This window comes from Meleagris gallopavo, chromosome 2 (assembly GCF_000146605.3).
Source record: "Meleagris gallopavo isolate NT-WF06-2002-E0010 breed Aviagen turkey brand Nicholas breeding stock chromosome 2, Turkey_5.1, whole genome shotgun sequence".
Classification (NCBI taxonomy): domain Eukaryota; kingdom Metazoa; phylum Chordata; class Aves; order Galliformes; family Phasianidae; genus Meleagris; species Meleagris gallopavo.
The window spans coordinates 96003878-96015053 of record NC_015012.2 but is presented as its reverse complement, the minus strand read 5'-3'; the positions used below and the strand labels follow the sequence as shown (position 1 = coordinate 96015053).

Sequence of the window (11176 nt, the reverse complement as noted above, 5' to 3'; positions counted from 1 at the left end):
TTTTTCTTATCATTCTGATACACCTATAGAAACTAGAAAGCCCATATCACAGAAGATCAAAGACAGTCTAGGGTGTTTTTTTTGTTTTTTTTTGGTATCGCTCTGGCTTTTAGATGCAACTCAAAATTAGACAAAGCTTCCTGCTTACAAGTTTTAGGAAATGTGCAGGCACAGAAAAAGATTCTTTAAGTTCATAATACAAGAGTAACAGTATTTCTTTTAACACTGTTTGAAGGCTGAGAGAGCTGGGGTTGTTCAGCCTGGAGAAGAGAAGGCTTTGAGGTGACCTGAGAGAGACCTTTCAGTATCTAAGGGGGGACTGTAAGAAAGAAGAGGATGGACTCTTATCAGGGTCTGCTGAGGCAGAACAAGGGGAAATGCTTTCAAACTGAAGGAGGGAGATTTAGATTGGATATAAGGAAGAAGTTTTTTTTGTGTTTTTTTTTTTTTTTTTTTTTTGTTGTTTGTTTGTTTTGTTTTGTTTTAAACAAGGGCAGTGAGGCACTGGAACAGGTTGCCCACAGCAATGGTGGATACCCCATGTCTGGAGACACCTAAGGTCAGGTTGAATGGGGGTCTGAGCACCTGACTGAGCTGTAGGTGTCCCACTTGTCAGATACCCCCACTTACATTCAAGAGGGGCTTATGAGATGTGCTATCATGCATTAAAGTAACACATCAATAAAACACAAATTAAGCTCTTCAAGCATTGTCCACACTAGACCAGTAATACATCTATACACCTATTCCAATGAACATCAACCAGGAGCAACTTTCATCACAGAAAAATATTTGAGGACATCAGCGAAATTCAAATGGAAAGTCTTATCAGGTTCAAGTCTTAGGAGCACCTAACAGCATAATGTCTTTGTTTCTCATTTTGCTTCATTGGGCTACTCTAGGCAAGAATCTGTTTTTCTATACTTATTAGTATGCAATCTCTCTCTCTCCATATTGACACTGTCCACATACAATTGCTGCACAGGCCTTCATAAAGAATGCCTCATCACTTTTTCCACAAAGATCAATAATAAACTCCTGAGGAATCATGCTTTCAGAGTTCAAATGTTACAGCACATGAAAGGTACAGGGAAAGTCTAGCATCATCTCATTTGGAGGCTCCTTTAGGTTAAGGTAACATTTGACATCAGTATTCCATCAGCCTCATTAGCACTTGACCAGATGGCATCTACTGACTTTCCAGATTGCAGGCATTCATTTGATGCACTTGTCAAGGGAGAAAGGGAGTTGTCTGACTGTATCACTGACACTAAGACACAAGGGAGTCTATGAATGAAGGTAAACTAGGACAAAAGTCTTTCGCTGAGCATGCAGCCTGGTATTTTTATGCTACAAAAATTCACCTTTACTTGTAGCTTAGTTTATGTAAAAAACATCGTTTTATGTGTTACCATTTCAAACAATTTGCTTACAGGACCATCACGGGCCTCTGCATTTCATGTAGTTCAAAGGGCTTACAATGACAGCCAAGAAAGAAATTGCACATCCAGCTGGCAATGCCTGCAAACATTTGCAATCTTCGTGTTCAGTTTACTTGATTTCCACACCAAGCCCCCCAGAGCTTCAAAACTAGAACTGCTACTGACATTTTCATTACTAAGAGAGCAAGCCTGTTTCATCGTGGAAAAAGAAATACTGCCTACCTAAGATTGCTGTCTGAGAACTACCTCTACTTGCAGATGTTACAAAGCCCCAGTAGGCTCACCAACTTCTACCTAAATGTAGATAACATCTGCTAAGTCTCCATACAGTCCCTTAACTGCTTCTTCCAACCCATGCTAGCAAGTAACTATTTGTGCATGATATCATCTCTGTCTGTTGCAGAAGCAAGTTTAGTAACATGTCTGACTTGAGAGATTTCTTCACCAAACCCCACATCATCAACCTGACTAGTGCCCATTTTACTGATAAAAAAATCTGAATTCTATCATACCTTTTGCCATACAATCTTCTGGAATTACTCCACCCAAGCAGACAGAATTCAAGAGCATACTCCAGAGACAGAAGGAGAGCGCAAAAGGCCTTAAAATAAGTAGATTTCTTCAAATTACAGCCTATTTTGTACAAAAATCAAGCCTTCTCAGTAAGTAGCTCAAAACTAGCTACTAATTACAACAGGGAATATATATTTGCTTCATCCTCTTTGTATTGTCTGCATCAAAAACAGCCACCTACTACTATCTGCCCTACGCTACTAAACAGAAACGACAGCACAACTCAAACAGCTTCATTCTTGAGAAGAGCTATGAGGTAGGAAGCCAACAAAACCACAGTAAATGAGAAAAGGAAGTAAAGGTACAAATATTCACAGTAAATGGCACTTGCTTCAATTTACTCTCTAAGGGAAAGATACAAGCTATTAGGAGCTTCTGGTATATGGTCCCTTACCTATTTACCTCTCCATCGACTAGGCCATCTCTGTAATGAGGTGCTGTTTATTATATTATTATATACTACTACTTTTATATGCTATATATATATATATATATACTATTATATGCTACTCCTAAGTAGCAGAATAGTCAGTTCAGCAAGGTTAAGGACTAAATTGCTTGGAACATTTACACACAAGTCCAAAGAGTCATTCTGCCATGAGCTGCAAAAAATGGTGCTGCAGGTGTTTCCAGACATAGGTACAGATGTCAACTCTGCATGGCTTTTGGAGCACTGTCACAGCTGCTATTATACAGCTAGTCCTCCCCCACCTCTCCTCCCCATATGGCCAAAGATATCTGCAATTATGGTAGAATACCTTAAAGAGATACCATTCCAGAAGTCATTTCTTCACCATGGCCCATCTATTCCTGCTTTATTAGAGATGGCCTGGCTACCTAAGTTACTCCGATACTAATATACATACTTGCTAATACATGGAAACAAAAATCCATGACTTCTGAGAGCAAGATCAATTACTATAGAACTATAATGTGCATCCAGAAAGATGGTTAATCCCTTAGAAATGAAAACGTCTTCCCATTTTATTCTTTTGGGAATAGGAAGCCTCAAGAATTGCTTTTTGGATAAGAGCAGTAACATTGTTCTGTCACTTAATAAGCATGGAAGTTCGAATTCAGTCTCTGTCTTCCCAAACATTTCCCAAAATACCAGACTCCTTTTTCAGGTATATCATTGATTTATGTTTCAAAGGTCAACACCTGCTTTGTAGAACACCACTAATATCAGGAACATGAGTCTCCAACTGACAGACTTACATAGAAAATTCAGGAGTACAACTACTCTAAGGTAAGTCTTCACATTCTCTCCAAAAAAGCGAGTATCAACATCTTTCATTATGTTTTTCTAAACTGATTCTCTGCACAGACTAGACTCTTTCCTCCACAGCAGTGCTTTAACAGTGTCAAGAATAACCTAAGAAGGCCATGGGAAAACACTGGCAACTTAGTACTTTGGTACACAAATGCCACTCATTCAGAAAGTAGAGAAGTCCCATGAACCAGTTAATTCCCACCTAGTTCATGGAACTGGAACTTTAAATGAGATTACTCTGTTATATGAACAGTTGTTTATTCAGCCATCTTTTGTACTTTACAGCTGGAATTCTGGAAACTCAAACACCACATCTTTGCCTGTGAGCTTCTTGTAGACACCAGAAAATGTTTCCACCTGTGAAGACAGACAATCTTATTTATATACACTGTATAAAAAGATAAAAATCAATGTTAACAGTTTAGATATATTTTTTCCCCACTGTACCATCACTATGAAGTGAATTCACAGCCTGATTATTTTCTATTTCTATTTTCAGATCAAACTTACTGAGCATTTACACAGAAGACAAAATTCTCTAAAAATATTTCTAATCTCTTTGATTTGGAAGCAATGGAGATCCATACAGTTAAGTTACCCTAAACGTGTTCCCACAAAAACAAAAAATAATAAAATAAAAAAGGCAAAGTGACTGGGAGCATCAGGTTGTACAAATCTGTTAAAGATCAAAATTGGATTCTCCACTAAAACAAGTCCCCACGTGAGGAAACCAATATAGTTAATTTGCAATCAGGTTTTGGCAAGCTGAGCTAGACCTTCAGTTGAAAACTGTCTTGCCAAATCCGTAGCATCTTATTTTAGTGCCAAACAAGGACATCTCTACTGCCACTAGCCCTAAAGCAGCCTTTTGCTTTGAGTGAGCCAAATCAGAATGCCACCCCATCCTGCGTAGCAATGTAAATTTGTTTACCTTGTGTTCAACATTATTCTGTTGTGCTTTGTCCAAATGGACTTTTATGAGTCTGCTGCCATCCAGTTTTACGCGGATTCTCTTGCCCACAATTTCACTTGGGAAGACCAGATCTTCAAGAATGGCGTCGTGCACTGCTGTAAGCGTACGGCTGAAATGCCACATTTATATCATTAAAATATGTCCTTTGGCCTAATTATCTTCTCTGCTAAGTTTTCTAGTCAGCCAAGGCTTCAACCTTCCCTACTGTGACTCCACTGAAAATTCAGTGAAGTGCTTTTTTTGTTTCTTTGGTAAATACCGCAGTGGTGACAATTCCATCTCTTCACAGGTCACAGGAAAAAATAAAGCTAAACTTCTGCAGGCTGTGTAAATCTTAACAAGAGCATGAGGAAAAAATAAGTGTACAGGTTTTTGACCTATGAGATCGTATACTGCTCTGTAACAACACTGAAGCAGTCTAACTACACGTTTAAGGAATATTTTCTGTACTTCAGAACTAAGTTGTCCCATCTGCAATTTTGCCAATCACCAGAAGAGTTTAAGTGTGCATGTATATAAACTCCACAGAACACATTCATAGGAGAGACAGTTTTGAAAACACTGCTTCCTCCGTACTCCTAAAGCCAAGTGGTCTACACAGTATTACAGGAAAAGTCTAGTTGGCAAGCTTAGCCCTTGCTCAGAAAATATGGACTACATTTGTGTTCTTGCCCTTGAACTGTCTGAAAGTGAGCCAAAATTAGAAAAAAATATCCAGGTCATTTTATTTATGAGTAGTTGACTCAAAATTACAAGCTTTCCTATCTGTGGTTTCAAGGCAATATTGCTAATAGCAAAGACTTATGTCTGCAACTGCATTTCAAGCTTCCAAAAATTAGCATAGATATGAGAAGACGTACATCCATCAAGTTTCTGTAATTTGTAATACACATATCATAGTTTCACTATCCTATTAGTCTGATGTAGCATCAGGCTACAAAAGGACAGTCTCTGCACACTCTTTCCCTCTTGCTAAGTACAGCAGTATGCTGACTGGGTACATAGACAGAACTTCTCTAGCAACGGTGCAACACAAGTTGTAACAGAGGCAAAGTCTTGCAAGGGCAGGACTGCAGGTAGGCAAGTTAATATGAAATTGCAACTTTCAAATCTTTGCCTGAAAATCTCAAAACACAATTTAGGCAGGACACAAGCATAACACCTGACACTGAAAGAAGACTGAAAGAAGTTACAGGATCATGTTACTTGAGCTACATGCTGGCAAAGTAAGATACAAAACAGCACAGACAAGGCACTGACACACTAACATTGTGTATCTAGCAGTACCTCATGGAGACCAAACAAGTAGAAACACTATTTAACACATCACTATACTACTGCTGTTGAACTTACATCCAGGGATAATTACTTATAGCCTGCTTCAGCCACTCCCCCACTCACTGCATCACTTCAGCATGACAGCCCTGCCTTTTGTACAGTCTACCATGCAATCCAACTCTTCATACAATTTAAAAAAAAAATCAAAAATTCTTGTCAGCATGCTGTGCTAACAGAAGCAGCTGTACAGGTCACTTAAGTCACTGTTCTGAAGTCACTACTGCTAGCTACAAACTGGCTAGAGCTTTATTGAGAAATACAGATTCATTTCTTAGAAAAAAAACTTCAATACACTATCCAAAGACTGTCTATTCACTGTACCCTTTAGTAGTGAAGTGGCAAATACTACTTCAGCACTATTAAGCAGTAAGAAAAAGGATGAGACCACCCAATTACTGAAGTCAGTTCTCAAAAAGAAAGAATAAATTCAACTGGATGTTACTTGAATGAGCTACCAAGTTCTGACTGAAGGCTGACATTCTGCATTAATCTAATTTACTCACCTCCTGGGACGTTTTTGCTTGTTTTTTGTGCGGCTTTTTCTCGTTGGCTTGGGCAGAATCCTTCTCTGTAAAAGAAGAAATAATAAAAAAGGATGATTCATAATACATAGCATTTACACTACCATGCTGTTCTTTTTTTTGTTGTTGTTGTTGTTTGGTTTTTTTTGTTATTTGTTTTAATATAAGAAACAGATGCATGAATCACCAAAAAAAAATGGACACTTAGGTATGCCTGAGGCTACACTAGCATTAGAAATTGTTATTACTTGCTGAAATATTGGTATTGCTTTATTTCTCATCAATAAATGAGATATTATTTTAGTGCTCTGAAATAAAAGATTCATATTTCAGTACTCCCACCTTCCATGAATACAGCAAGGGTAGCTTATTACAAAACATTAGTAATCTAAACATGCTGCACCCTATACTAGGGCACCTGCTTCAGCTGGGGGACTGGACTAGATGATTTCTAGAAATCACTTCTAACCCCTATGATTCTGTGATTCTATTTTTTACTCAGAGAATAGAAACCAAGGTTTCTCCTGGATTGAGGTTACTCCTCCTGCTTCAAACTAAATGCTACCTAAATCCCACATAGAAGACATCTTAGACAGAAGCACCGGTATGAATTATGAGATATTTTATACAGTCCCCTGACTTAAAAGTATTCTGATCTAAGAGCAGAACCTACAGATATTTATAACAGCTTAGGTTAGTAAAAGTTATTTTCTACTTCCCTATCTTCAAGAGTAGATATTTTAAAACCCTGAGTTTCAGATGCACTTGAAGACACTTGCAGTATTTTCCACCAACACAGTACAGCTTCTTCATGACTGTATTTATGGGGTGGTACTATCATCCATACTGTTGTGTCATGTTCAAAAACATTTCCCTTTCAGCAGAATTGCACACTGCCTTTTAAAATATGGATTGCTATGATGACAGTGAGCCAGAAGCACTCCAGCAGAAAAAGTCCTCTTGCAAACAAAGATTCTGGGTAAAGTAGTCTGGCTGTCTTAAAGTTACATTACAAGGAATTTTTGCTGAAGAGGTAAAGCCTAAAAAGTAGTTAATTGCCCACCCTGCAGACAGGTTTCTAAGTCTGTTTTCCCCCTAGTACTCCCCACAGATCCATCCATAACCTTTTGTAGCATAGCTTCTTCCATAAATTCAGAACTGTGATTAAGTCACTTGATCCACATCTTCTTTCTCTCCCATCAACTTGAATGTTAAGTGCTTAGATTATGTAGTAAGGTTACTCTTAGTATTAGCTCTATTTTCAAGCTTTGCTTCTCAAACTTCTAAAGAAGTAGAAGAGGCCAGAACAAGGAAGTTAGGTCATTTTCCTCAAAGAAAACTTTGCATTTCATAAAAAAAAAGTTTACATAGCCTTGGCTGTTAGCAGTAATCATTTCAGTTTACATTCACAGAGGAACTACACTACATTTCCTGCTGGTACAAAAAATACACATTGTATTGCTGTTATCTTGAATGGACAAAACAAGCAGGTTAGTGGAACATTACAAGAGATTATAAAGAGACACTGTGGAATCTCAGTCTCTGGATATTTTCAAGTCTCTGCTAGACAAAACCATGGCTGACCTGACCTAACACTGATAACAATCCTGCTTCGTGTAGGAGACTGGACTACATCACCTTTAGCGACCCCTCCAAATTAACACTCCCATGACTTTCAAGTGTTTTTACCTGAGCAATGAACACCACATGCTTTCCACTGAATTTCTTCTCCAGCTCTCGAACTAGCCGCACCTGAATCTTCTGGAAAGATTTCAGCTGAGGAACTGGTACGAAGATAATGATGGCTTTCCTGCCACCACCTACTTCAATTTCCTGAAACAGAAGTAGAAACTAAACATCATCTAGGGATTGAGAAGAAACATTCACTTTGATTATGAATATCCTGAACGCAGATGTTTGATAACCTTGTTTACAACTTTCTAAGAAAAGAGCACCAGGAGATACCTATTTTAATACATTTAAGAGCAAGAATTAAATAGAGAAAACCTCTGTCAGAACACTTGAAAGAATATGCATTACAGCAAAACAAGATGAGACTCACGAGTGAGAATCCTACCCATATTGAATGCTTACCATCACATCTGAAATGTTACTCACATGCTGATACCAAGTTTCAAGATTTGCTTCTAATGCAGGCAAAGATTACAGGAATAACTATTGGGTTTTGAGTAACTACTTCATGGCAGTCACCTTCTATCCACTATTTGCCAAGGCCTGCATCACTACTCAAAATACTTCCTCTTCACCTCCAATAAACAGGCTTGCATCATACCTACACAGATTATTCTTGTGTTTTTTTTTTCCCTTCAGCAGTTGTCCAAAAGGTAAGGAAATTGTAGAAGTTTACAAGGCATGAACCTAACTACAGGGATACACTCCTTCTCCAACAGAGTAGAAAGCTGAGTTGTGTTTCACCAGCTATGCTCCCACATAAGCTAATTCAGATGCCCACAAAGTATCTCCATAAGTAAGACCGTGCAGTTAGAATAACCTCGGTAAATTAAAACACTGTTTAAAAACTCACTACAGACAGTATGGACCACTGTACTTCAGCAGCAGAATAATTCTTCTGAAGGCCCCTTCAAGGAAGTGAACTCATACCAAGCTGACCCCTGCATTCTCACACCCTCTCAACTCTGTGATCTTCCTGCTTTTGTACCTACATATATCAGTGGGCTTGGGCAAGAACAAAAAAGCAGCCTACCTGACTATAGCAATCAGCTTCAGAAGTCCCATCCAGTCTTCTTGCCTGACAAATTCTATAGATTTTCTTCCTACTCTAAGGATTGAGTTGGCTCTACAAACTAAACCTTAAACAAAACCAACCCACATCATCAAGTCAGTCTACTCTACTGACCCACCTCTGATCTATTGTTTGCTGTCTAAAGCAGCATTTACCAGAATTGTTACTGTTTATGCTCCCAACCAACATGAGATATGTCAAACATACCTACTAAGCAGATATCCACACAAAAAAGCCAGTTTAGATCTCAAGTCCAGGTTGCAGAGATACAACATAAAATTACTTAGTCTAAATATGCTTACTTAAAACATCAAACCATCATTCAAGTTCTAGTGACTTCTCAAACCAACTCCCAAACAAGAAACTATTACAAGATCCTCTGTAATAGCAAATACGAGAAGATATACTACAACAGCACATAGTAGAACAACCATAGGCCATGTACAACAAAAAGCACCATTCAACAAGTATGATAACATCTGCAAAAATTAACACAGAGAGCAAGCCATTAAGCAATTCTTTGCCAAGAACACCTGGCCTACCTTAGCTGCTGTGATGTTCAACTCCCGCAGCTGAGCCTTTAAGTCAGAGTTCATCTCCAACTCCAGGAGAGCCTAGAAAATACAAAGTTGCAGAAAAATCCCATCAGTTCAGTTCATAAATAATCCTTGACAATAAAGTGTGTCCACAGTGACACAGAGGAACTATATATATTTTCTAAATCAAATATTCTTTCACTACAGGCCACTCTGACAAATGCAAAAAAACTCAACTGGTGGGAAACATTATCTAGTGATGGCAATCCTGCCAATGGCAGGGGAGTGAAACTGGATGGGCTTTAAGGTCTCCTTCAACCCAAGCCGTTCTACAATATCCCATGGTTCCAAGAACAGAAGGCAGACTACCAGTCAGGGTGGTAAGAGAAGAAATGTGTTTAGACAGCATCAGCATTGAAGTTTAAGCTTTAGAGAGCTGTCAAAGCACCAACTCAACAACCTGCACTGGGTTACTGAACAACAGAAGGAAAATGCACGTACCTGGGATATACCAGACTCGAACTCATCTGGCTTTTCACCATTAGGCTTCACAATCTTTGCACTTGAGCTGAACATGGCCTTTCTGCAATGCAAAAGAACGTCTCAGTTGCCACTGGGAACGTATGCTCTGCTACAAGTAAAGTAACGTACTGGATTTCAGTCACACGTTTTAAAATGAAACCAAGGACAACCTCAGGGACCACGCAAATCCCGCACAACACTCCAGGGTAAGCTGACCGCTGCAAGGCCAGAACCGGACAGGAAAGAAGGGGCCGGCCCACCGCAGCACCCCGCGTGTGCTTTACGCTCCAGCAAGGTCCCAGCAGCGGGCCGGTCGCTCACGGAGCCCACGTGCCGCCGAGCAAGGCGTCCTTCCCGGCACCGAGAGTCCGCACCTCGACCCAGCGCCCTGCTCCAGCCCTGCGGCCTGCCGCTCCGCCGCTGCGGCCTCCTTCAGGGCGCGACCAGGGGAGGGAGGCGGAGAACCCCGCCAGTTCCCTTCCCCCAGATCCGGGAGCCCCGCGACCATCGGGCCTCAAGCAGGCGGTAATCGGAAACATCCTCCTCCGACAGGGCCCCTCGACGCGCCACTCGGAAGCCGGCGCCGTATTGCCGCGGTGAGAGGGTAAAAAGAACCGCCGGCACCCAGGCCCGAGAGAGGCCCGAGCACCTACCTCGCTCAGCGCCGGCCTAGGAAGAGGGAGAGCTCTCGCGAGAGCGCCTCAGATCGCGGCCCGGGAAAGCGTTCGCCCCACCCACCGACGGCTGAAGCCGAAGCAGGAAGTAGGGCAGAGCGGATCGTTTCGCGCGTTGCGGATTCTGAGTGGTTTCCGGCACCATGACGCCGCAGAGGACTCTCCAAGTACTGGCACGGCGCTCACGGATGAGCTCATCACCAGCCGCTGGACAGCGAGGAGGGGAAGGAGCGTTGGTACCGCGCGTGCGCAGGGGTGGAGGCAGCTTGGGGACCTGCGCCCTGCGGTGGCTGCATAGGAGGCTGGTCTTTCCCGCTTGTCTCATGGGGTTTCTCCATGTTGAAAGCGCGGAAGAAGAGGAAGGAAAGCTTCTTCCGCTCTGTCTTTGCCCCTTCACCCATGATCACAGAATCACAGAATGGCCAGGGTTGGAATGGACCTCAAGGATCATGAATCTCCAACCCCCCTGCAGGTGGCAGAGCCACCAACCTCCACATTTAATACTAGACCAGGCTGCTCATGGCCCCATCCAGGCTGGCCTTGAACACCTCCAGGGACGG

At 41.2% G+C, this 11176-nt stretch overlaps 1 protein-coding gene across 1 annotated transcript; it reads right to left on the bottom strand.

Annotated features, from left to right (window-relative positions):
• Nucleotides 1-3529: 3529 nt before the first annotated feature.
• On the bottom strand, nucleotides 3530-10604 carry RPS7 (ribosomal protein S7). Its single transcript, NM_001285787.1, has 7 exons — nucleotides 10596-10604; nucleotides 9922-10003; nucleotides 9427-9498; nucleotides 7810-7953; nucleotides 6103-6167; nucleotides 4220-4370; nucleotides 3530-3645 (listed from the first exon to the last, which is right to left on the bottom strand). The coding sequence occupies exons 2-7, from the start codon at nucleotides 9994-9996 to the stop codon at nucleotides 3568-3570; spliced, it is 585 nt and encodes a 194-aa protein (NP_001272716.1). The 5' UTR covers nucleotides 9997-10003; nucleotides 10596-10604; the 3' UTR covers nucleotides 3530-3567.
• Nucleotides 10605-11176: the final 572 nt, after the last annotated feature.